Source organism: Trichosurus vulpecula, chromosome 1, assembly GCF_011100635.1.
Source record: "Trichosurus vulpecula isolate mTriVul1 chromosome 1, mTriVul1.pri, whole genome shotgun sequence".
In the NCBI taxonomy this organism is placed as follows: Eukaryota; Metazoa; Chordata; class Mammalia; order Diprotodontia; family Phalangeridae; genus Trichosurus; species Trichosurus vulpecula.
Window position 1 is genome coordinate 255,069,854 of NC_050573.1, and position 27,077 is coordinate 255,096,930.

The 27,077-nt window shown below is 38.6% G+C and overlaps 1 protein-coding gene across 1 annotated transcript in view; it reads left to right on the top strand.

The window, feature by feature from the left end:
* LOC118836613 (meprin A subunit beta-like) overlaps positions 1-27,077 on the top strand; it is a 129,644-nt gene that overhangs the window by 39,000 nt on the left and 63,567 nt on the right. Inside the window, 6 exon segments of the mRNA XM_036743857.1 lie at positions 1,957-2,175; positions 3,411-3,563; positions 6,942-7,157; positions 10,188-10,622; positions 13,106-13,288; positions 24,490-24,637. Coding sequence (XP_036599752.1) covers positions 1,957-2,175; positions 3,411-3,563; positions 6,942-7,157; positions 10,188-10,622; positions 13,106-13,288; positions 24,490-24,637 — 1,354 coding nt within the window.

The window sequence follows — 27,077 nt, forward strand, 5'->3', positions numbered from 1 at the left end:
TCCCAACCCTGCAATTCCTTTCTGACACACTTTCCATTCATCATCCTCTCTGTGTTACATATCCCATATTACCTCCTCATACCAATTTTTACCTGCCAATGATTTTAACTTTTCCAATATAACTTTCCAGTATGTTCTCTTTTCCAGTTTTTAGTAGTTCCCTTCATCTCTTATTGGTTCCTCTCAGTCAGATCTTCCTTTCAATGGTATATGTGCTAACTGTGTCACCACTTCTAGGTCTGGTTCACCTTCATTATTGAGTATCTTGGAGTTTACAGTAACTTTGATATCACCCGTTGACTTATGATACTGACTAAATGCAACTTTCTTTTTGGAATCAAAAGATGATATTTAAGACTTAGAGTGTCATGAAAGCCAACATATTCTTATGACACCACAATCCTTGGCTTTTCATCAAGTTATAAGTTCATTTTTCAGTCAGGAACCATGATTTCATCATTGTGGGGAGATCCATCTACCAGTGCAGATTAGCAACTTGTCTATAATTTATTGTTTTACAGAATTGTCTAGGAGCATCAAGAGCTAAACAACTTTTCCATTATCACATAATTAGCTTGTGTCAATGTTGGGACTTAAACCCAGGTCTTCCTGAACCCAAGGTCAAGACTCTATCAATTTTCGATGTATGGCAGGAAATATTTAGGAATAATAGTTACAAAACTTCAGAACCAGACATGACCTGGAAGTGGTAGAAATAAAATAGAAAGAGCAATGGCATGTAAGTTACAAGACTTCGGTTTGAATTTCAGCTCTGATACTTGCTGTCTGAATGATGATCAGTGATTTTAACTAGACGGTCACAGATGTCCCTTCTTGCCCTCCAGTTCTGTGATCTCCCAAAATTGTTTAACTTCACTCGGCTTTAGTGTCTTCATCCATGAAACTGACATAGGTATTGTACTATGTATGCCACTGGGCCATTGAGGATCAAATGAGACAGTGTATTAAAAGTATTGTATCATCATAAAGCACAATATAGATGACAACTCTCTAGTCTCCGAATATATTCATATTGTATACTTTATTTTTATTTATTCTTAAAATAAATGTTTTATTATGAACTTGACAGTCATCAACATATTTAAACATTTCCATGTTCAAAGGACATAAAAAGAGAATTCTTATGAAACCATTAATCTATCATGTAAGTTTAAGTTTGTTTTTCTTTTTACGTCCTATTTAACATGATAGTATCAACACTGCCCTTCTTTTCTTTTTCTCTTTCTGAATTTCCTTCTACTGTCTTCTGTGTATTTTAAAAATGTTTAATCAATGTTCCTTTCTTTCTTTTCCTTTTTCTATTGCATCATTACAACCCCCACTACTCTCCACAACATATCGGTCAGTCAAAAAACTTGGAGGAAGCATGTACTATATGCCAGGCACTGTACCAAGCACTGGGGAAGTAAAGAAAGGCAAAGGATTTTCTCTTCTCTTGAGGAGCTCAAATCATAGCCACACTTTGGTAACAAAATAATTACAGTTAAGCAAAATACATTTTATGCTGTATTGCATTTGAAGTGTATGTGCATATCATATACTTTTGAAAGGTCATGCCATAGAATATAGCACATTGTGGTGCTGGAAGTCAGTAAGACCGGAATTCAAGGTCAGTCTATGACCCATAATAGCTTTATGACAAATGGCAAGTCATTGAGCCTCTCAGTGTTCCCTAGTAATTTTCTAAGGCCATAAATTAGAACAAAGTTGCTGATCTGGACTGGTGAGAGGAGTTTCCTCACCGGGAGTACCTCATTCTGATGAAACCAGACACATGCATGAAACACAACCATGTAAGAAACTATTATTCACAGCTGCCATCAATTTGCTGTAAGATAAACTAAGGTTCATAAACATTAAGCTTTTTAAATTTGATATTATTCAAATTTTTGTTTTATGCCATTTATATTATTTATTTTATAATTTTTATTTTAGGCAAATTAAATAATTTCTTTTGGCAATCTGAGGAGGATTCAAACTCCCTGAATGTTCCCTATGACTATACATCTGTGATGCACTATTCCAAAAATGCCTTACAACTTGGGACAGAACCAACAATTATAACGAAAATCCCTGCCTTCATGGATGTGATTGGACAACGAATAGATTTCAGCCATTATGATGTTGAAAAATTGAGTCGACTCTACAACTGCTGTAAATATCCTGGCATGCAGGGAACCATGGATGTTTTTTCCTCCCCTGGGAGAGGGGGGGATTTCAGCCTGCTAAACTTTTTGCAATTAATTAAAAAAATAGTCATAAAGAGAAATGGAAGAAGAAAATTTAGAAAAAGGAGAAGCATATGATAACAAGATAAGAGTTAGGGAGGCAGTTCGTGGCAGTGAGCTTGGTGTCAGAAAACCAAGAAGCAAGTCATGGCTCTATCACTTACTAGATGTGCCACTTTGGGCAAGTCACTTCCCTCAGTTTCCTCTCCTATAAAATATAGGTAATATTTGCACCAGAAACCTTACAGGTTTTCTTATTGTAATGAAATTTAATTGGCTCCCCCTTAGTAAGAAATTTTGCTACCAATATAGCTTGATGCCTATTCTGTAATTTATAGACTTAAAATGTCATGGGAGAGCATCACTGAGAGGCTGAATAATACACCTAGGATAATTCTCATTAGATTTGAGCTCAGGGAACCTGTGGAGTTTGTTTGCCTTTCCTTGTGTCCCCAGGGCTTAACACAGTGCCTGGTATATAGGAGGTACTTAACAGCAATCAATGCTAGTTGTTTGACTGACTGACTAACACAAGTTTTATGTATCAGAAGCCGGACTTGAATTATAGATACTCCTCATTACAAACCTATCCCTCTAGTCACTGTACTGAAAGTCATACGGACTTTCTTAAATACTATAGACTAAATTGTATTCTTCTAAATGGACCTTCCTTATTAGGAAACATATCTGGTCTTTTCTGGGATATGAATTTACATTTGCCTTTGCAAATGTCAATTTGGCATCAGGATTTATCTACTAGACAAGTTTTGAATGACTGCAACATACCAGGAATAGGTGTATTTGATATATTGAAAATTGTTTTTAAGCAGTATTTTGATGACAATGAAATGTACAAATTCCTAAGGAGGAGAGATGGAAGAAGCTGGGCTATTGCTCAGCCAGCTCAGTAATTTGAGGAAGATAGAAAGAAGTAGGCATTGACTCAACACATCCCTTAATAACATCTCCAAGTTTGGCAGATGCACCAAGATGTTGGGTTCCTCTCTATTTTGGTTATGTGGGCTGGCATTAATGAGAGCTCCTTAGGGCACTCACTAGCTAAGACTTACTGGCCTTCTTCTCCCCCTCAGTGCCTTCCTTCTTCCCCAATTCAATTATTCAATGACTAGAGAATCATTCGATGATTTTTGCTTTCTATAGCTTCTTTTATAACCTTTATGGATTCGTGTGATTTTGAACTGGAAAATATCTGTGGCATGATTCAGAACTCAGAAGATAATGGCGACTGGCAGAGGGTTTCACAGGTTCCTGGTGGGCCTGACACTGATCAGTCATATCTGGGCAAGTGCAGAGGTAACTACCAGGAGTTGGCTTTTACATACCTTTTCTTGTTTTCTTCAGCAGGCCTCTTAGAATTTAACTTTACCAGCTTAGTATTTTACAGAGAACTCACACAAGGCAAGCGCTCACATGGTGGTCAGAAGACATGGTAGAAGGACACTCTCAAGATCTCTCTGAAGAACTTTGCTATTGATTATGAGACATGGGAGACGCTGGCACAGAACCATCCAGCATGATCTGCCCACATCAAAGAAGGCACCGTACTCTACGAGTAAAGCAGAATCACAATAGCACAAAGGAGATGTGAGATGCTCAAATCCAGAGACATCTCCATCCCAAATGTTCTAATAGACTGCTTGGGGCCATCCTGCGGTAGAGCCTTCTGAATTTGTATTGGACTTATCAGCCACAGCCGAAGACACCGTAACCTGACTCGAACATTGTGATATCATTGGTCCTCTTCAGAAACAAAGGGTGAACAGCAACAGCTTAGTTATGCCCTAGGAATATAGATTTAGAGCTGCAAGTGACACCAGAGGACATCTAGTCCAATCTCCTTGTTTTACAGATGAGAAAACTGAAGTTCACAGAGTTTAAGTGACATGCCCAGGGTCACAGAAGTAGCAAGCTCCCGAGGCTTGATGGGAACCCAGGTGTTCTTGGTTCCTAGGTCCAGAAAGTTTTCTCCTGCACCCAGGCTGGTGCTCTAATAATTGTCTAAAAGAAGTGTGGGGTCTTATGTCTAAGCTCTATCAGCATGAGACTTGTCTAATTTTAAATTCACACTGAAAGCAGTTTGGGCAATTATGTGGCATGGTGGACAGTGCACCAGGCCTGAAGTCAGGAAGACTCATCTTTCTGAGTTCAAATCTAGCCTCAGACACTTACTAGCTGTGTGACTCTGGGTAAGTCACTTAACCATGTTTGCCTCAGTTTCCTCATCTGTAAAATGAGCTGGAGAAGGAAATGGCAAACCACTCCAGTATCTTTGCCAAGAAAATCCCAAATGGGGTTATAAAGACTCAGATAAGACTGAACAACAAAAAAGAACAGCTTGGGAATTTGACTTGTTACTATAGCAAATTAAAATGATGAAGATCTTCTCCCTTACCCTCCTACAATTGCAACATCTCAGTGGGACAGAACTGTGCTGAAGTGAAAAGAAAATTAATTCTGCCATCATATGGCTCTGGGTTCTCTCAGTTTTCTCATTCGTAAAATGAAGAGGTTCAACTCAATGGCCTCAAAAAGTCCTTTCCAGCTCTGGATTTTTGATCTGTAGTTCAGATCCTGGGCTTCCAACCTGAGGAGAGATGTCTTCAGCAAATATGTTTTGTGTGTGTGTGTGTGTGTGTGTGTGTGTGTGTGTGTTGTGGATGTAAGAGAGAGACAGAGACAGAGATGGGGGGGGAGAGAGAGAAAGAGACAGAGACAGAGATGGGTGGGGCAGAGAGAGAGAGAGACAGAGACAGAGAGAGACAGAGAGACATAGAGACAGAGACAGAGAGATAGTGAGAATTGCATAGCTTTTTTCCTTGGAAAATCTGACCTTCTTAGGTCAGGACTGTCCAAAATCCGGCTGCAAGTGGCTACAGTGTGATTTATGCAGCCCACTTACAAGCATAGAAATTTACATAAATGCTTTAGTAAACGAAGTTCAAATTCTACCTTTGTCTTTAGGAATTCCCCTAAACTTGCTGTGTCTCATTTGCCTGCTACATAAAATAAAGGATCATTTCGACTATTATAAATAACCACATTAACTTCAAAGGGCATGTGAAGGAAGATGCTATCTGCATCCAAAGAAAGAACTGATAAATAGAATGATGTATAGAATGGTTTTATCTATATATACATATTTGTGTCTAATGGTAGCCATCTCAAAGGGCTGAGGGAAGAAAAAAGGAAAAAAAGTTACATGATAACTTTATTACATATTTAAGAGGAATAGCAAGTATATATAATGGATTTGTAGTTTCATGCACAATCATCTTTTTTTCTATTCTATTTTGAAATGCTTGTTTAATTTCTTAAATTCAGGATAAAATAAATAAAATTTTAAAAAATAAAATGAAGGGGCTGAACTGGATGGTGTCTAAGGTAACTTTCAGCTCTAGATCTCTAAACCCTTCTGGTGCCCTCTTTTCTTAGTCCTTCAAATACATAGTTACATCAGTCACGTGGCACTGGGCCTGGAGTCAGGAAGACCTTAGCTCAAATGTGGCCTTGGATACTTACTTTGTGTCTTTGTGGCACCAGGCAAGTCATTTAATCTCTGTTTGCCTCAGTTTCCTCAATTGTAAATTGGGGATAATAGTAGCACCTGACTCCCAATTTTGCAGTGAGGACCCAATGAGATAACTCTTTAAGTTTTTATCCCAGTGCAAAGCACATAATAAGCACAATATAAATGCTAGCTATTATTATTTTCAACATCGTGATTGGCTAGTGAGGCACAAGAATTCGGGAAGAGTGCCATTCAGGGCAAACTATCAAAAGGCCTTGTTTTCTTCACTATCACTATTTCTTTAATCCTCAGAACTGAAGTGCATTTACATTTCCTGAGAGGATATTCAAAGCCTTGGTTTGAATTAACCCCTCGTTAGTACATGCAGTTGTGGAAACTACATGTTAACTAGTGTAATGAGACCCTCTCTTTATTTAGTCCCCTTTTTCTTTTTTATATTCTGATGGGTGTATCCTTAGAGGCATATTCCCCAGAACACCTCTTTTCCTGCTGTAGAAGGAATGGGAGGGCCTGTGTGCAGATTTGGCAGGGGCTCTAACCTGAAGCCAAATTTTCAGTGTAAGCATTTAGGTTTCAAGAAATCAACAAATACTCCAAATCAGGGTTGATATGTTGTTTTTGTTGTTGAATGTCTAGACTTTAAAAAATGATGGCCAAATGTTAATGCAGATTAAAGTTAAACATTTGTCAAATATGCAAGTTTTTCTCCCAAGACACTCAGTTGTTAAATACTTACCAACATATCCCTGAATCTTCCCCATTCTGCCTTGCTTTCTTTTCAGGATTTAAAATGACATTCTTGGCTTCTAATATTGTTTGGCACTTGAAAAAAAACTTCCTGTCTCTCAGTTTCCCCTCTTGCTAAATATAATTAGGCATGTTACTATTAAAAGCAGAACATATTACTACTGTAAATGTATGTGTTTAAACACATGTGGCCAAATGACTAATATTTCATTGAGCATCAACTCAATGAGATAATTTTCCAAGTCCTGACTATAGCTGAGGTTGTAGGATATGAAAACAAACAAATCTGAGTTCACGATGACTTCATGTATTAATATGAAGTACACTTACCTGTGAAATTTCCCTCCTGGAGTCAAGGCCTTTAGGTCTCAAACTTTTTCTTTGTCTTCTTTCAGGTTGCGGTTTCTTTATATACTTCAACAGCAGCTCTATGAACGAGGGGGAAAAGGCAATCCTGGAAAGCCGCATATTTCACCCCAAGAGAGAGTTTCAGTGCTTGCAGTTTTATTACTACAATAGCGGTAACAAAGATGACCACCTCAAGATCTACATCAGACAGTATACCTCAGAACATGGTAATGGCTCTCTTACTCTGGTGGACAAAGTGAAAGGTATGAGATTTCACCCTGGGGAATTAAGTTGTCTTTGGGCTCAAAACTTCTTTAGCTCTTTGCTTCCCTTCATAGAACTCATCAGGGGCTTTCCTCCTTTACAATGCTAACACTTTGGTCTTCTGATGATTTGTGAGGCACAGGGGATTCTCAGCTGCAGTAGACTGTAGCATTCATCTGGTAGAAGACTTTTGTTTTTATTTTTTCTTTGCTCTTCTTTGCTCAGGTTTGTGATCAGAAAACCAACACTTGACCTACATTTCTTACAATTAACAAGAAGCTAAAGGAAACTTTCTAGAACTTGAGATAACTCAGTTCCCCTGAGAAATTATCCTGGATCTCACCCAAGTGAAACCTTCCCAAAGTCTCTGGAGTAGCAAGCTGAAAATAGGGACATGATAGAGACTGCCCACTCCTCTCTTGTTCTCCCAGAATCTTTTCCTTCAGCAACCTGAAGTGGGGTTGACCTCTTCCATCTTCTTTCTTAAAGATTGTAGCCAACTCAATGTTAGGACAATCTCTGTTGGAGAGTTCTGAATAGGGACTCTGGCTTGAAGAGTACCCAAAGCGGAGACTTGAAGTAAACTGGCTGAGAATTAAAGCTCTTTCATCTCATCGATACTACCCAACTGCTCACTCAGGGAAATGGCTTCATCTTTACCAAGAAAGGGTCCAAGTCCAAAGGCCTTTGAGACAGGGGTCACACAAGCATCTTGCCAAGTGCCAGTTATGTCTCTCTATGTTATTTTGGTCTGGACCTGTAGTGTTCCTGTTTGTAGGGGATTTCTGATGAGGAACCCCACTCCTGCCACCTTCACCAACCCAAATCAGCCACTAAACTGGTATTCTAATCTTAGAGAGGTGCCTGCCTCAGGACACTGGAAAGTTAAAGGACTCTTCCAAGTCCACATACTCAGTATGTTTAGGAAGTAGGTCTGGAAACTAGGTCTTTCTGACTCCAAGGCTGGTTCTGTAGCTATAATGCCATGCTGCCTCTTCCTCTTACTTGCTATAGGGATCATTTCTGTGTACTGTTTGACACGAGTTCCTCAGTTCAGTTCTTGACTGCATAAAGACTTCTGGGAAGTCTTTTTATGATCCTTCCTTCCTGCTCTGGTGGATGTGGTGGGAAGGAATGAGATAAGAGGTGTGGTGTGTGTGGTGTGTGTGGTGGTATCCAAAGAAGATGGCCATAGTGGTTGTTGTCCTTCATTCTCAAAGAAGAACAAAATGACATCACTATGCTAGGGTCAGGTTTCAGTGTGTTCAACTGTGGCTGATCAGACCAATACAAGCTCTAAATGCTCTACCACAGGTCGGGCACAAATAGTCCATGTGAACATTTGAGGTGGATACTCTAACCTTGAGCATCCTGCATGTCCTTTGAGCAGTTTCAATTCTGCTTTGCTCACAGAGCATAGCGCCTTCTCTGATGTGGAAACACCATGCCGAGCGGTCCTGTGCCAGTGTCTCCCATATCACACAAGAACCTTCCAAGACCAGTATGCCCATCTCACAATAGTGACCAGGAGGCCACAGAAAAACATTATGGTAGCAAGCCAAGCCATACTGGTGCTTCCCCCCCAATGCCAGGGCCCTCCGGCAAGAAGACTACCCACCGGCCTCAAGCCCCTGCTCAGCACTCTCTGGTCTCCATGAGGGTCAGTCCTGCCTTTTTGTAGCACCTGCCATGGTTGCCGCTGCTTCCACCACAATTACCAAGCTGTGTTCCAGCTAGCTGACTGCTTCCTCTCTCCTTCAGCTCTTAATTGCTCTCTCCAACTGCCTCACCAACTGCCTCTTCGCTCTGCTCCAACTGTTCAGCAAGCTCCTCCCACCACAGGCTTCCATTGGCTCCAGTCCTAGCCACTCCCCCCAGGACCCTGAGAGCGCCGCCCCCCACCCCCCAAAACCCACTCAAATGGGCGGGGAAGATCTTCCCATTCACTGATTGCCTTTACAGTAAGATTCAAGGAAAGGGTTTTTCCAAGGATTGATAACATTCTGTACATCATCACTGGGGAGCTGGTAGTATATTTGTCATTTTCGTTTCCAAGGAGCTCATACATCTGTAGGAATCTTGAGTTAGTAGGATCTTAGAGTTCTTAAACAGGTCTAAAATATAAATAGTCTCATGGAATGTTCAGGAAATGATAGGTCCATAAAAAAAGAGCCAGGAATATTCTGGTCCCATCAGAAGATTTTTAAAAACAACTCTGCAGGAGATAAACATGAAGGTGTAACGGTAAGTATGATGGATTAGGGATCCAAGGATCTGGGTTCAAATCATGACACTACCACTTTCACCCTGATAGTAAAGGAAAGCCTCCTAACCCCTGTGAATCTTAGCTTTCTCATCTATAAAATGTCTGAGCTGCTTGTACAGTCCCTTCTAGCTCTAAATCTATGACTCCAATAGGGCACTCTCCTTCAAAACAATCTTTAACATGACTATCAGACAGAGGTAAGTGCAGGGCTAGAAGGCCATTGATCTGACTTGGTGTTATAACTTAAAGACAAGTTCAAATCCAGTCTCAGATGTTTGCCAGCCGTGTGACCCTGGACAAGTCATTTAACCTCTGTATATCTGAATGGAAACAATAAGGGCACCTACCTCCCAGGATTGCTGTGAAGATTAAGTGAACTATTTATAAAGTGCTTTTCAAACTTTAAAGCACTATGTAAATTCTAGCTATTATGAGCCTTCCTTCTTACGTTCTTGTGAGCAGGATAGAGGTAAAACTTGATAGCTGAACATGACTTCTTATTTAGCCCTATAATCCTGGAAATGTTTATGTAACTTCATAGATTACTAGAAATGTGTTCAAGCATTCTATCAGGTCATGTGACCTGACATAAGTATTGGGAAGTAAAATGTTTGAATTGGAGACTGGACAAAACCATGACATAGAACACTATTGGTATGTAAACTACCATTTAGTCTTAAAAGCTAGGAACTTTTCTTGTTCATTAGTAATTGAGTTAGTTATTGACTGACTTTGAAAAGCCACAATTTCTCTTCTACTACAGATGCACCCATTGGGACCTGGCAACTCCATTATGTACCATTGACAGGTACCACCAAATTCAGGGTGGTATTTGAAGGAACTCGAGGTGTTGGCACATCAGCTGGTGGTTTCTCCATTGATGACATCAACCTTTCAGAAACACGCTGTCCTCATCACATTTGGGAGATAAGTAATTTCACACAATTCATTAATTCAAAGGGAATCTTTTTTAGCCCTCCATTTTATTCTCCTACAGGCTATGCCTTTCAAATCCAGTTGCATCTCCATAGTTATATAGGGATATTTTTCTCCCTGATCTCTGGAGCCAATGATGAAAAACTACAGTGGCCATGTCCATGGCAACAAGTCACAATGACACTACTTGATCAAAATCCTGATATTCGTCAGAGCATGTCTCATGAAAGGAGTCTGACTACAGATCCATTTAAAAAACTTGGTTTGTGAATTTTTTTTCTTTATTGCTGACACAATGTATTCATTTTACTGGAAAGCTGGAGAGAAAGAAGAGAAAAGAAAAATGGTTGATGAGGTGAAAAAATACACTTGATTGCTAATCATATAGTAGTGGACACCAATGAGTCTGTTACAAGATTCAAGGATCTTTGTAACAAGAGATTGTGAGGGTTATTGCAGTGGTTATGGTGAGGCGAGTGTCAAGAACAGTGGGCAGGAAAAGCTCCAACAGAGAAACTTGGAATGAGAAGGTCGGCCACATTAAAAGTATGGACTGATTCAAAAGACAACCCCCATTTATTTTCAGCCTTTGCTTTATGAACAACCCTTCCCATGGTCACTTCACTTTCCTGGTTACCCTTGGTGTTACTCAATGACCATGGTTCCATTAGAATAAAATGGAGGATATGACAGCAGTGTAATTCAGTTCTTGAATAGAACAGACTGCTTAATAAATGATTATTGAGTGAACGAACGAATGAATGAATCAGCTTAAGCAAGCTCAATATGTGAAACAATGACATTGGAAGAGAGGAATAAATTATAATTACTCATTGAAAAGTTCTTAAGAATTGATCCGTGGTTTGACCATGCTGTGACCATCGTGCCTCTTTTCTAGTCCTTGAAAAGGACAAAATTAATTACAGAATGAATTTCTGACTTTATTATTTTTATTGTGCCCTGTGGGACATTGCTAAAGAGAAAAGCATAGTGTTTCTCAAACACTTCTTGTGAACTTGAATTTTGAATTTAGTGTGAAAGGCTGGACTTCTGTGCCAGAGAAAGTAAGAAATATGGAAATCTTAGAAGGCTATAAATGCACAGAAACCACATGCAGAAGTCTCCCTCACCATAAATAGGTAGATAGAGAGACAGACAGGGACGAAGAGACAAACAGATAACTAGCTAGTTGTATAAACAGGTAGAGCACATAAGCACTTATTTCATGGCCAGTATTGTGCTAAGAGGTAGGGATACAAATATAAGCAAACAAAAGTGTCCTTACTGCCAAGAGCTTCCATTCTATTGGGGAATGAGAACACTGAAAAGGGAACTAGAGTGTGGGGTGGGGGGAAGGAAGGTTACCAGGCAGACAAGACGGCTGTGGAAGAGCTAGAGAGGTTTGGAAAGAGAGTCGAGACAGGAGTAAAGTGAGCATGGCTCAGGTCCCCTCAGCAAATGATGTTCTAAAATCATTTTTTTTGCAATCATCCTTCCCCAAATGACAATGAAGAATGGCCCAGAGATGTTGAGTTGTCACATTCTACCAGACAACAGTGCCTCCCCCATACTCCTCCCATGATCCAATGCTACTGAGCACAAGATTTCAAGTACATGTCAAGATCAACATGACAGACTGAGTTGGCAATGTAAGCAGAATGCTCCATCTTTAGAATCATGGAGAAGGGAAATAGTGGTCTTTCATGGAGTCGGTACTGATTCCTCTACCATTTCCTCAACCCAATTTGATTGGTGCTAAGGAAGTATAACATGTAATATTGGAGTCAGAATGTATGGCATAATGGAAATAGCTCTTCATGTATAATCCTGGGTAAATTATGTTACCCCCTTGGCCCAAGTGTCTTCATTCTTACAACAATGGGGTTGGAATGCAGCTTCTCTAAGGTCCCTTCTGGTTCTAAATATAGGAGCCTCTGATCCAATACTGTACAACAGCACAAGCATTCCATTCTATAGGAATTGATGGGGTCCTGGTTCAGCTTGATAAAAGATCTAGCCAGAACATAAGTCAAACAGTTAACTCCCTTTTGAGCATCAGAGTGTATTTTAGAAATTCCCTCTGTTGGCTCATAAACAGGAACATAAATAGGAAATAGACTCTTCTCATCAGGAAACTTCTTAGGAGTCACTGGGTCCTGTGTTTTTCATTTTTGAATGTATCTTGGGAAAGATGGAGCTCAGAGCTAGCACAAGCAGAACTGTGAAGTTAAACAGAGTTCATTTTCTGAATCTCTCCTTCCTTTCTCTCTATAATCACGCTTGGTGGCTTGCGTCCCCAATTTCCAGGCCTCAAAGGCATGATGCACTTTGTTCCCCAAAGGGTGAAAATCAACTAATCTAATTTAACTCAGTACGTTAAATTAAACTGTATTAATTTGTTGCCCCATCCAGGTACCATGTATTCTTAACCCCTTTAAAATGAGCATGTCTTGAAAAGTCCCTAAAAAGTTGTTCCAATGGTGGGAATTACAGCAGGTCAATAGAACAAATATTTTGGGATAGGATTTTTTGCACCTTTCCAGCAGGCCTCTGTCTCTATTATCAAGTATGCAGTAATAAGTTCCATAGATCTGGCAGAGAAAGTATTATAGGCCAGAAGCACCATTTAGTTGCTTAATCTTCTTAATTTTATGCTGCAACCGGCAGCATAATGTTTGTTTTTTCCAACCTCACAAAAACCTAATATTACTGGACATGACCCATAAATATGAATTGCTTTTTCAGATGATAGTAAAACCTTTGTTTGGGATAAACCCTCCAAAGTAGGAGTGACGGCAACTTTCCCTAATGGAACATCATATAGTAGAGGTCAGGCACTTGGAAGCAGAAACTACATAACCCACAAAAGGATTCAAAGCAGAGATTTTATCAAAGGAGATAAGATTTACATCCTTTTGACTATGGAAGGTACGTCAATACAAGGTGGCTCTCCTGTGGGAAATGTATTTTTTTAAATTATTTTATTCTTTTATAGATTGCACCAAAGGAAGTACTCCGCTGTTGACAATATCCAACTTCTTCAAGGATAGCGTGGGGCTGTCTATTGTTTGTGGATATAGACAGCTTCTGTAAGGTCTGCATGTGCTTAAGTGAAACAGAACTGGTAATTACAGATGAAATAAAACCAAGTTACTCTATCTGTAGGAAGCCCCATTGAACTTTTGATTTAGAGACTTTGTGGCACCTTTGATGGAGTAATGGTGAAAGCTGTCATCCTGACAAACCTCAACACTGAATGCTGTCAGTAGGAGGTCATCAATATATTGGATTAAAGAAATTGATTATAGAGATGGGGGCTAGATCTTGTTGTAGGAATTGAGAAAACAGAGTAGGGCTTTCTATATATCCTTGGGGGTAAATGAGTCCATGTCCACTGCGTGTTCTTCCAGGTAAAGGCAAATAGGTACTGAGCATCTGGGTCAATGAGAATGCTAAAGAAAAAAAAAAGCTGAGGAAAGATCTATCGCAGTAAAACAGGTAGGCTTACAGGAATTTGAGGAAATGATGGTAGCAGGGTTGGGGACCACTGGGTGCCGGGGTATTACATAAGCATTAATAATGTGCGAATCTTTTTACAACATAGTAAACAAGTGTGTCATCTGGATCTGGTTTGGGTTTCTAACAAGGGAGAATAGGAGTGCAACAAGTGGATTTACAGAGAACAATACCTTGATCCCTCAATGAGTCAATAATGGGAGTAACACCTTTGATGTGTTTTATGGCCTCCATTGACAAAAGATATTGAGGAATGGATGGTAGGGGATCTCCCTTGGTCTTGATGGAGGCAGGGACAGCAGATTTAACAATGCTACATTTGAGGATTAAGTTACCCATAGAGAATCAGAGATATAAAATGGAATCCCCAGACTATCATCAGGGGTCTCTCTGGCATTCTGAGTCAGTACAGGGAACAAAGAGAGGGAGACTTCAGAGAGTCACAAAGACAGTGATCCATTGGGAGGACAGGAAATGTTAGCCCTAAGTTTACAGAGGAGAGCTTGACTCAACAGATTTACAGGGGATTTGGGCATGAGGAGGAAGAATTTTTCAACAGATAAGGGAACAATAGATAGCATGTGATGAGACAATTTCAGAAGAATTTGAGGTTTTCCTGAGAGCCCTACAATATTCAGACACTCAATACAGTTAAAGTCTGCTATGCTCATTAAAAACAAATCAGAAGCCCCAGTATCTAGTAAGCAATTATAGGTTGTAATACCAACTTCAAGGCTGACATTGGGTTCACTGCTGTGGGGAGAGGCAAGATGTCTGGGGTAGGGACATCAGGATCAGGGAAAACAAAAGAGTCCTCTCTAAAATCCACAGCCTCTACTCCTCACACATACCTTCATGCAGTAGAATTCCCCTGGGTATTTCTAGGTTCCCTATTAGTTTTACTCCTAAGGTCCCATTTTTTCTTCCTATGTTGTTTGGCAATTCGGCCCTTCTTGTGGCAATAAAAATAATCATGTGATTTTTGAGTTCCTGATAAAGCTGTGCAGGGGCAAGGATGATGGTCTGATGCTGTAGATTGTTGTTGACTTCTCCATCTTGTATTCCTATCCTATTCCACTGATCCACATTTCTGTTTCTTAGCCAGTACCAGGTAGTTTTGATGATTGCTGCTCTGTAGTACAGTTTAATATCTGGCATGGCTAGGCCACCTTCTCTAGCATTTTTTTTCATTAATACCCTAGATATTCTAGACCTCTTGTTTTTCCAGATGAATTTTGTTATTATTTTGTCCAGCTCAGAAAAATAATTTTTTGGTAGTTCGATTGGCATGGCACTGAATAGATAGATTAATTTAGGTAAAATTGTCATTTTTATTACATTAGCTCGGCCTAACCATGAGCAACTGATATTTTTCCATTTATTTAGATCTGACTTTATTCCCGTGAAAAGTGTTTCATAGTTATGTTCATATAGGCCCTGGGTTTGCCTTGGCAAATAGACTCCCAAATATTTTATAGTGTCTTCATTAACTTTGAATGGAATTTCTCTTTCTATCTCTTGCTATTGGGCTTTGTCAGTAATGTAAAGGAATGCTGAGGATTTATGTGGGTTTATTTTATATCCTGCAACTTTGCTAAAGTTGTTTATTATTTCAAGTAGTTTTTTACTTGATTCTCTAGGATTCTCTAAATAAATCATCATATCATCTGCAAAAAGTGATAATTTAGTTTCTTCTTTTCCTATTCTAATTCCTTCAATTTCTTTTTCTTCTCTTATTGCTACAGCTAACATTTCTAGTACCAAATTGAATAGTAGGGGTGATAATGGACATCCTTGTTTCACTCCTGATCTTATTGGGAATGCATCTAGCTTATCCCCATTACAAATAATGCTTGTTGATGGTTTTAGGTAGATGCTATTTATAATTTTAAGGAAGGTTCCATTTATTCCTATGCTTTCTAGTGTTTTTTAATAGGAATGGGTGTTGTATTTTGTCAAAGGCTTTTTCTGCATCTATTGAGATCATCATATGGTTTCTGCTAGTTTTGTTGTTGATATGGTCAATTATGCTAATAGTTTTCCTAATATTGAACCAGCCTTGCATTCCTGGAATAAATCCTACCTGGTCATAGTGTATTATTCTCATGATAAGTTGCTGCAATCTTTTTGCTAATATTTTATTTAAAATTTTTGCATCAATATTCATTAGGGAAATTGGCCTATAATTTTCTTTCTCTGTTTTGACTCTACCTGGTTTGGGTATTAGTACCATATTTGTGTCATAAAAAGAATTTGGTAGGACTCCTTCTTCACCTATTTTCCCAAATAGTCTGCAAAGTATTGGAATTAGTTGTTCCTTAAATGTTTGACAGAATTCACATGTAAAACCATCTGGCCCTGGAGATTTTTTCCTAGGGAGTTCATTGATGGCATGCTCAATTTCTTTTTCTGATATGGGGTTATTTAGAAATTTTACTTCCTTTTCTGTTAACCTGGGCAGTTTATGTTTTTGTAGATATTCATCCATATCTTTAAGGTTGTCAAATTTATGGGCATACAATTGGGCAAAATAATTCCTAATTATTGTTTTGATTTCCTCTTCATTAGAGGTGAACTCACCCTTTTCATTTTTGAAAAGGTAATTTGATTTTCTTCTTTCTTTTTTTAATCAAATTGACCAAAGATTTATCAATTTTATTGGTTTTTTTCATAAAACCAGCTCTTTGTTTTATTTATTAATTCAATAGTTTTCTTGGTTTCAATTTTATTAATCTCTCCTTTGATTTTCAGTATTTCTAATTTGGTATTTATTTGGGGATTTTCAATTTGCTCTTTTTCTAGCTCTTTCAGCTGTATGCCTAGATCATTGATCTCTTTTTTCCCTATTTTATTCATGTAAACATTTAGGGATATAAAACTTCCCCTAAGAACTGCTTTTGCTGCATCCCATAGGTTTTGGTATGTTGTTTCATTATTGTCATTCTCTTCAATGAAGTTATTAATTGTTTCTCTGATTTGTTCTTTGGCCCACTCATTCTTTAGAATTAGATTATTTAGTTTCCAATTAATTTTTAGTTTATTTTTCCATGTTTCTTTGTTACAGATAATTCTTATTGCATCATGTTCTGAAAAGTGTGCTTTGACTACTTCTTCCTTTCTGCACTGGATTGTGAGGTTTTTATGCCCTAGTACATGGTCAATTTTTGAGTACGTGCCATGTACCGCTGAGAAGAAAGTATGTTCCTTTTTATCCTCATTCAGTTTTCTCCAGAGGTCTATCATATGTGCCTTTTCTAAAATTCTGTTTACCTCCTTAACTTCTTTCTTGTTTATTTTGAGGTTAGATTTATCAAGTTCAGAAAGGGGGAGGTTGAGGTCTCCCAATATTATAGTTTTGCTGTCTATTTCTTCCTGTAACTCCCTTAACCTTTCCTCTAAGAATTGGTATGCCTTACCACTTGGTGCATATATGTTAAACAATGATATTGCTTCATTGTTTATGGTGCCTTTTAGCAGGATATAATGTCCTTCCTTATCTCTTTTAATTAAATCTATCTTTACTTTTGCTTTGTCTGAGATTAGGATTGCTACACCTGCTTTTTTTACTTTAGCTGAGGCGCAATACATTTTATTCCAGCCTTTTACCTTTACCCTGTGTGTATCCCCCTGTTTCAAATGTGTTTCTTGTAAACAGCATATTGTAGGATTATGGTTTTTAATCCATTCTGCTATCCGCTTCTGTTTTATGAGAGAGTTCATTCCATTCACATTCAGAGTTATGATTTCTATCTGTGTCTTTTTCTCCATCCTAATTCCCCCTGTTTATGCTTTTATTTCTCCCTTTCCCCTTCTCCTCCTCAACAAAGTTTTGCTTTTGACCTCTGCCTTCCTCAGTTTACCCTCCCTCCTTATTCCCCTCCCTTATCTTACCTTTTCCCATTTGCTACTTCTCCCCTCCCTTCTGACCACCCCCCTCCCTTTTTTTTCTGCCTTCCTCTCCTACTTCCTATAGATCAAGTCAGATTTCTAATCTTATCAGGGTATGTTATTCCCTTCTTGAACCAGATCGGATGAAAGTGAAGCTCAAATACTGCTCGTCTCCCTCCCTTCTTTCCCTCTACTATAATATGTTTTTGTGCCTCTTCATTTGGTGTAATTTACCCTTTTCTACTACCTCCTTACCTCATCTCTCATAGCCCTCCCCATGTACTCTTACTTATGTTTTTTATCTTTACATCAGTTAATTTATACAGGCATTCACAATCTATGTGTATCCCTTTCAATTGTTGTAATAGCTGTACCATTCTCAAGACTGACGTATATATGTATATATATAAAACATACATAAGATGATATAATCCCACATAAAGATGCAAACAACCTGCCCTTATTGGTTAATAAGGTTTGTGGGGATTTTTCCCCCTGGTTACTTTTTATGTCTCTCTTGAGTTTCGTATTTGGAGATCAAATTTTCCATTGAGTTCTGGCCTTTTCATCAGGAAGGTCTGGAATTCCCTTATTTCACTGAAGGTCCATCTCCTTGCCTGAAAAATTATGCTTAGTTTTGCTGGGTAGTTGATCCTTGGTTGTAGTCCCAGCTCCTTTGCCCTTCAGAATATCATATTCCAATTTCTCCTGTCTTTTAATGTGGAAGCTGAGAGATCCTGCGTGATCCTGACTGTAGTTCCACGATATTTGAATTGCTTCTTTTTGGCTGCTTGCAGTATTTTCTCCTTGAGTTTATAATTCTGAAATTTGGCTATAATATTTCTTGGTGTTTTCAGTTTGGGATCTCTTTCAGGAGGTGATCGGTGAAGTCTTTCAATGACTATTTTGCCCTCTGGTTCTAGGACCTCTGGGCAGTTGTCTTTGATAATTTCTTCGAAGATACTGTCAAGGCTCTTTTTTTTCATCATGGATTTCTGGTAGACCAATAACTCTTCAATTGTCTCTCCTGGATCTATTTTCCAGGTCAGTTGTTTTCCCAGTCAGATATTTCACATTTTTTTTCCTATTTTTTCATTCTTTACATTTTGTTTTACTACTTCTTGGTGCCTCATAGATTCATTAGCTTCCACTTGCTCAACTCTAATTTTTAATGAGTTAGTGTTTTCATTTTGCTTTTGAGTCTCCTTTTCCAGTTGGTTGATTTTGCCTCTCAGAGTGTCATTTTCTCTCTCTAGATTCTGAATCTCCATAGCCATTTCGCCAATCTTTTTTTCCATATTTTCTTTTAGCTCCCTAATTTGGTTTTTAAAATCCTCCTTTAGCTCTTCCAGCAGTGCTTTTTGGGTTGGAGACCAGTTCACATTACCTTTTGAGGTATCCGATGTATCTACAGTGTCATTGCTGTCTTTTTCCATATTGGTATTTTGATCCTACCTGTCTCCATAAAAAGAATCTATTGTCCTCGGTTTTTTTGTGTTCTTCATGCTGGTTTGCCTTTTCCTGGCTTTACAACAAATTTCTGCCTTTGGGGCTCAGGGCTCTCTGTCCCAGCTTTCTTATTCTGGGGATTGTGAGTCTAGAATTATAGCCTTCAGTTTCCTGAAGTGTGGGGGAGGGGTCTGACTCCCTGATGTCTCACTCCCTTTGGGTGCTCTCCAACACTGTTGCTCTTCAGCAAAGGTCTCAGCTGTTTGTTGTTTGAGCTGATGTCTGGCACTTCCCCTGGGGGAGCAAGATTATGTCTGGCCTCCTGGTGTTGACCCTTGCCAACTCTGCCCCTCTGGGCCTAATGAGCTTCTACTATTTGACCACTGAAGCCCCACTTCTTTCTCCTCTGTTGCAGCATTCTTTTTTTTCTGAGGAATTCTCTGGGTGAGGAGGGCAGGGATTAGAGCCATTTACCTGGCCATTATGTCTCCCAGAAGTTCAAGAATCCGTGTTTCATTCCTTTGGGCTGCAGGCCCCGGGGTCGGTGTTTCCGGCCGGTGGCATTGCGCTGCCTCTCGTCCTTCCACAGACTGCCATCCTGTGTTGGGAGGCCTGGGGATCTCCACTGGCTTTCTCCCAGCCTGTCTCCCACGTGGATTTCCCAGCTGGCTGCTTCTGCTTTGGTCTGGAGCAGCTCCGCACACCGAGCACTCTCCAAGCCTACAGATTCCTGCCTTCGGCCTTTCAGACTCTCCCGGCTTGGAAATTTGGACCACACAAACTGCTTGAGGTTTCTAACTCTCTCAAATCTGCTCAAATTCACTTTTTTATAGGAATCTGACAGACCTTGTGAGAGAGCTCCAGTAAGATGCTGTTTTCATGCAGCCTCTCTAAGTCTTTTTCGAAGAGAGAAAATACTAGTTGTGGATCCCTCTTGTTCAAGAGAAATTAAATCTCTGGTTAATTCAGGTTGAGATCAGGGCTCAGAGAGTGGAGAAGAGGAGCTAATAGCAAGAGGAGTAGTCAGCAGCTGCAAAGAAGGACTAATAGAAAGCAGTTTCAAAGTATTGGGGTAGGGAGGAGGCAAGACAGAACAGAGAGAAGATGCCCATAGCTATGTCAGGCAAATGTCATCAGAAAGGGTGGCACAACAGAACCAGATTCACATCTAGCTTGGATGCTTATTTCCTAGGGCTAGGCTTAGAACTTTTAATTTACAATACTCAAAGGTACCTAATTGAGGTGAATATCAGGTCGCTGGACCTAGATGGCTCTGGAGAAGAAAGTGAGGCTGGTGACCTTGCACAGCCCTCCCTCACTCAAATCAAAGTCAACTGCAAGTCATCTCATCATTTCCCTGATGTCATGGTCCTCTTTGAGAATGAAGGACAAACACAACCACAATTGAGGCCAAAACAAATTATCAGCTTAATCTCTTAGAGTTTTTGAGCAAATTTCAAATAATTTAGTAGCATGCTTTTTGGTCATTCTTGGCTCAACCAGAAGCTTCCCCTGGTCCCATGCTATAAGAAGTATTTCCCTTAAGAATGCTATTACTGGATCCCATTATTCCCTTAATGGGACTTCCTCCACAGTGGGGAAGCTTACTTTAGCTCAGGAATTGAGATCGTGGGGGAGTCCAACCTCTGGGGTAGAATTCGCCTGGGAATTTCTTCAATGAGAAAATCACTCAGAGTTCTCTAAGGAGTTCTTTGGAGAGTCTATCCCCATATGGTTTGACCTCCTTTCTGGCTTCACCAAAAATGTGGTGAATAATTTTATAATAACTGAGGAAGCAAAGTCCAAGCTATACAATTTATTATCAATGCATGCAATCGCAGAAGAAATTGGGTCCAGTACCCTGTCCTCAAACGCAAGAACCAGAAGAGAGACTTAGGAGTCTTTATATTAAAGTGCATGTTTCTATTTTTAGCAATATTATTTTTAGGGACTTAGGTGCTTTCCAGAGGTTGGGGAGTGTGATTTGTTGCATCCGCGTGAATTCTGCAGAACAGTCGGTGGCACAATAATAAATACCTTCCCCAAAATTATGTGAGTTAAAGGAAAACTAAGCTTAACTAAGGAAAGTGAAACTTAGTTCTAAGCAACTGCACAAAATGTTGGCAACTATATAAAATGGAGTTGGCTTGGTTCTTTCACTTGTTTCTGCCAAAATGCTTTCCAGTTTGAGCAGTAATTTTTGTCAAATAGTGCATTTTTGTCCCAAAAGTTTGGATCTTTCAGTTTATCTAACACTAGATTACTATAATCATTTATTACCGTGTATTGTGAGACATGGGAGACACTAGCACAAAACAACCCAGTGAGACTCGCTCACATTAAAGATGGTCCTGTGTTCCACGAGCAAAGCAGAATTGCAGCAGCTCAAAAGAAACATGAGATGTGCCAATTTAGAGACTTCTCCACTCCTAATGTTCAGTTCATATGGACTATTTGTTCCTGACCTGTGGGAAAGTCTTCTGATCTCATATTTGTCTTACCAGCCACAGTCAGACATGCTGTACCTTGTCCCCAATATAGGAATGCCATTTTTGTCCCCGTTGAGCACAAAGGACAACAATTGTGTACCTAATCTATTCCAGTGATCCACCACTCTATTTCTTAGACAGTACCAGATTGTATTCGTGACTATTGCTTTGTAATATAGTTTAAATTCTGGCACTGGTAGTCTGCCTTCCTTCACATTTTTTTTGAGTTCTTTGGTAGTCTTGACTTCTTTCTTCCAAATAAATTTTGTTATTATTTTTTCTACCTCTAGAACATAATTTTTGGTAGTTTGTTATGGCACTGAATAGAGAGAATTACCTTTTTTATTTTATTATTTCAGCCTGCCCATGAGCAATTACTATTTCTCCAGTTGTTAGATCTGTCTTTATTTGTGTGAAAAATGTTTTGTAATAGTGTTCACATAGTTCCTAGTTTTAGCTTGACAGGTAGACTCCTAAATATTTTATATTGTCTGCAATTATTTCAAATGGAACTTCTCTTTCTATCTTTTTTTGCTGGACTTTCTTAATGTGGCAACATGTGACTTACTGTGTAGTCTCCGTCTTCTGTTTTTCAGATGTGTAAGATGTGGAGTTAGGACAAAAGGGCAGGGGTTGGAGGGTAACAAAAATTTCCAGGTGATCCTGGGATGTTTATGGAAATATGGAAGAATTATGTCCAAATTATACAGATCTTCTAGCTGAAAGGTTCCCAAACTTAGTTGGCCTACAGCCCCCATTTCAAAAAAAAATAATAAAAATTACTCAGCGGCCCCTGGAAATCTACTTTCTTTAACTCTTTGATTTTTTTTTAATATTTGCATCATTTAAAAATATGATTTTTTAAAAAAATGTATCTTAAATTTAATAATTTATTTTAAATTTGTGTTTTTCCCTGCATTGAAATTTTGGTAGTGCCATATTGCATCATGTAACTGTATAGTACTGTATTATAAACAAGTCATTACATGTACATATTCCTGCTGATGCAAGTTGGACTCCATGACAATGCACAACATACTCACCTGTCAACATTTGCCTGCTAAGACCTCTTGGTGGACTTGACCACTGATTGGTTATAACTTAAATTTTGTGTGTTTATTTGGAAAATAATGTAATCACTATGACTTTAACTCTGTTATACAACAGATGAAATATGTATGAATGGTTTTTCAAAATTTTCTTATTTTCTCTTCTTTCCTTATAGTTCCACCACCCTCTTATTTTTATTCAATGCCCCCCCATGCACCCAAGGCTACTGCTGCCCCCCCCCCAATCATTCCAGTGCCCTTAAGAGGGCAGTATCACCCACGTTGAGAACCAATGTATCTAGCTTATCATATGGGACAAGGGACCTCATATCAGAAAAACCCTTAGCTTGAGAGTCAGTACTCCTGAGTCCTAGGCTAAGCTCTTCTCCAAATGACTTCATAGTATACTTTTCTAGGACTTAGACTCAGTTTCCTCATTTATAATATAAAGAAGTTGGACTAGATCTCTAAGCTCACTTTGACTACCAAAGTTCTGTGGAATCTATTTTAGTAGCTAATTAAATTGTGATTCTTGATTATCCTGTTGCAGAGAAGAGCACACATAAAGATGGAAAGGTTTGTTGTAGAAAGATTCAGAAGAAAAGAAAGTAAAATATTTCATATATGTCTTATGATTTTTTTATGTTTTAAACAAACCAAACCAAACCAAACCAACTGAATCCTGAAAAGGGGGCAGGGGGAGTTCTAAGTCAGGGCCTATGACCGTTTTAAAAAAAACTGATAACTATATTTCAATGCAATTTTTTCTTTGGACTCTGTCTGGGCCTCAGTTTCCTCATCTGGAAAATGAAGGGGATGGAACTACCTGTAACTTAAAATCCATGGCTCTAATGTGATCTTAGGAGTTTAATAGCTGAGAAGATAAAAATCCTGTAATAGCCGGTGGCCCAGTTCAAAGTTTTGGGAAATTTTGACTTTTGTATATTTGACAGGAGTAAAACCAGATTACATCCTTTGGCATGGATACTTTAGCACTGTCCTATTCTTACATACATACATACATATATATATATATATATATATATATATATATATATATATATATATATATATATATACATACACATATTTGTGTATACATATATTTCTATAGGCAACAAAAGTGACAGGTTCATCTGTTCTGCCAGGTCTTGTATTGATCGCACAATAACAAATTTATCTCTGTGCCCAGTGCTTGGCACATAGTAGGTCCTTTCTGATTGATTAATAAAAGCAGATAAAATATGTTAGCTCTGAGTAAACATATTTATTTCTACCAGTTCCCCCCACTCTGAAACCTGAAACAAAGAGCATGTCTTTCTGCATTGTAATATTCATGTCCTCTACAATATTCTCATCAAGTTGTCATCTAGCCTCGCTTTGAAAACCTCCAATGATGGGACACTCAGTTGCTAAATGCCTTACCCTTCAGGTTATCTTCCATCTACTCATTTTATATCTTCTGTGTATCTAGTTATTGTTATCAATTCCCTTAGAATGGACATTCTTTGAGGGCAGGGACAGGTTATTTTTTCCTTTCTTTTTGTCCCTGGCATTTAGCACCATGGCTTGCACAAATTAAGCACTTAATATTAACCAATGACTACTAACTGATTGATTCAGGCTTAATTTCTACTCGACTCTAAGTGCTCTCCCATACCCACCATCCTAAAACTTAACATCCCGTGGTTATTAAAACAAAACCCAACCTCTATCCATGTACTGCTTTCTCCTTTAGATATATCACATCTCCTTTTCACTGAGCCATCATCTAACCCTATGACAGAGCCAGTGCCTCCATCAACACCTACCATAAGTGTCTGCGAAAGATTCACCTGTGAGAATGATGGTATCTGTGTTATCCGTAATGACAAAGCAGAATGCAGGTAAGGACACAACTTTAGTATCTCTAGGCATACTTTGATTTATAGATTTTCTTTGTGAAGTATCTCCAGTTACAAAAAAGAGATATTTTGAAATTGGTGAAATATATATTCCCTTGCCTATAGCCCTCACAATGCTGCCCATGGAATATTCATTGAATCTTATGATCATAGATTTAGAGTTGGAAAGGACCAGAGGTGTCTCTGAGTTCAACTCTCTTATTTTATCGATGAAGAAACTATTATCCAAGGAGGTCACACAGACAGAAGAGAAACCAGGATTTGAACCCAAATGCTTTGATTCCAAATGGAGTATTTTCTATTGCAGGTGCCATTGCACTGTAATTTAAGTCCTTTTAGGGCTAGTAATAAAAATAATAATATAGCTTTTGAAATAATGAAAAACATTCCATCAAGTTTTAAAGTTTCTTAATTTTGCTTTGTAAAAATTTTATTCTTTAGTTAAACAAATTATTATTTTGCCATATTCTTTTGAAACTTTTCTTTTCCTTATAATAACTAATATTTTGATGCAAAAATCATACAAGCATGATTTGCTGGTTCTTTTAAAATCTTATCCTCTTTAAATAATATTAATGCAAATTATGACAATATAGTCCAAAACTGTTATTCTTTTTTACAAATTATATTGTTAACGTATTTTTGTTTGATTTGAAGATCTTCCCATCCATTAATAGGCCCATATGCCCTGCTTGAGTCACATGGAAGCCTAGGGTACATGAGGCCTATGGTGGGAGGAGCTTGCTGAATGAGTGGAATAGGAGGCGGTGAAGTAGAAAGTTAGAGTAGTTAGAGCTGGAAGGTTGTAATACCCTCTCACTCTGAAGAAGTGTATTTATACTCTGAGGTTAGAATTTGGGGCTCACTCATGGGAAGAGTGTTCTTGTGATGTAGCCAGATGAGATTCTGGGTAGCTGTAAAGGAGACCCCCAGCTTTGAAAAACCCGGATGCTGGTGTTTCTCTCTCCGGTGACTATGCATGTATCGCTGTGGTGCAATACTTAGAAACCCTATCTGTTGATTTGTGTTAACTTCTGCTTGTAATTCCGGTTTGTGTTTTCTCTGAAGTTCAGGGTGCTGACTTTTTCCCTGGAACTAAGTCAATGATATACGCATGTTTAATTAAAGTGAGATTGTAAATCCCTTTAAGTTGCTTTCCTTCAGAAAAGCAGATCAAAGAATCTGTTCTAGCAGCCCTCGTGTGTTCTGGTGTTGTTGGTCTTACACCTCCGCAGCAGCTACTAGTTACATTGGTGTTACACATATTTACTCTGGGGTTTCATGATTTCATTTTCCAGACACTTCTTTATTTGCACAGAATTCTTACATTAGACCAAATATTTCCTAGATGCAATGTCACAGTTGGCTTCAGAATCAGCACACACATAGCACAAATAGCAAAAGTTGCAAGGGGGTCATAGGTACCAGACTTAGACCCTAAATTACTTAAGAAAAACAGCTAAGAATCAATTTTTAATTCAGTCATATCACGAAATCCAATACAATTCATTGCTTTCAAAATTGCTCTAGAAAACAGTGACTTACATATACCCGTAAGTGATATCATGGGACCATACAAACAATAAGGGACTGTAATAATTTGAAATCAGATTTTTCTGACTCCAGGCTCAGTGCTCTATCCACTTCTCTACCAGCTGTCCTGATGTTAGTGGGAAAAACTGGGATTTGTAAACGTATACATGGTTATTTTTTCACTGTTTAGCTTTCCCAGGTTTCTCAATAATAATTTCTTTCATCATTTTTGTGACAATAGAATATCCTCTTACAACTGTATGTCATAATTTGTTCTGCCATTCCCCAATTGATAGGCACCACAACAAGCCACTCCCTTTTCTGATGATGCATCTCATGGATGATGACCTTTTTGGTACTTCTCATGTGCAAGTCATTGTTGATGATGTGTTCAGCCTGCTTATGCTCATTTTAATTTATTTCATTAAATATTTCCCAATTACATGTAAAAAAAATTTAGCAATCATTTTAAAAAAATTTGGGTTTCAATTTTTCTTCCTCCCTCCTGCCTGTTCCCTTTCCTTGACAAGGCAAGCAATCAAATTTTGATTATATTTGTGAAGTAATGCAAAACATGAGGGCAGCTAGATGGCACAGTGGATAGAATGCCAGGACTGGAGTCAGAAAGACCTGAGACACTTACTAGCTGTGTGACCCTGGGCAATTATCTTAAACCTGTTTGCCTTAGTTTTCTCATGTGTAAAATGAGCTGGAGAAGGAAATGTCAAACTACTCAAGTATCCTTGTCAAGAAAACATTAAAAAGGGGTCACAAGACTTAGAGACAACTGGATATGACTGAGCAACAACAAAATGAAGTTATGTAAAGCATATTTCCATATTATCCATATTGCAAAAGAAAACATAAACAAAATAGAACATTAATAAGG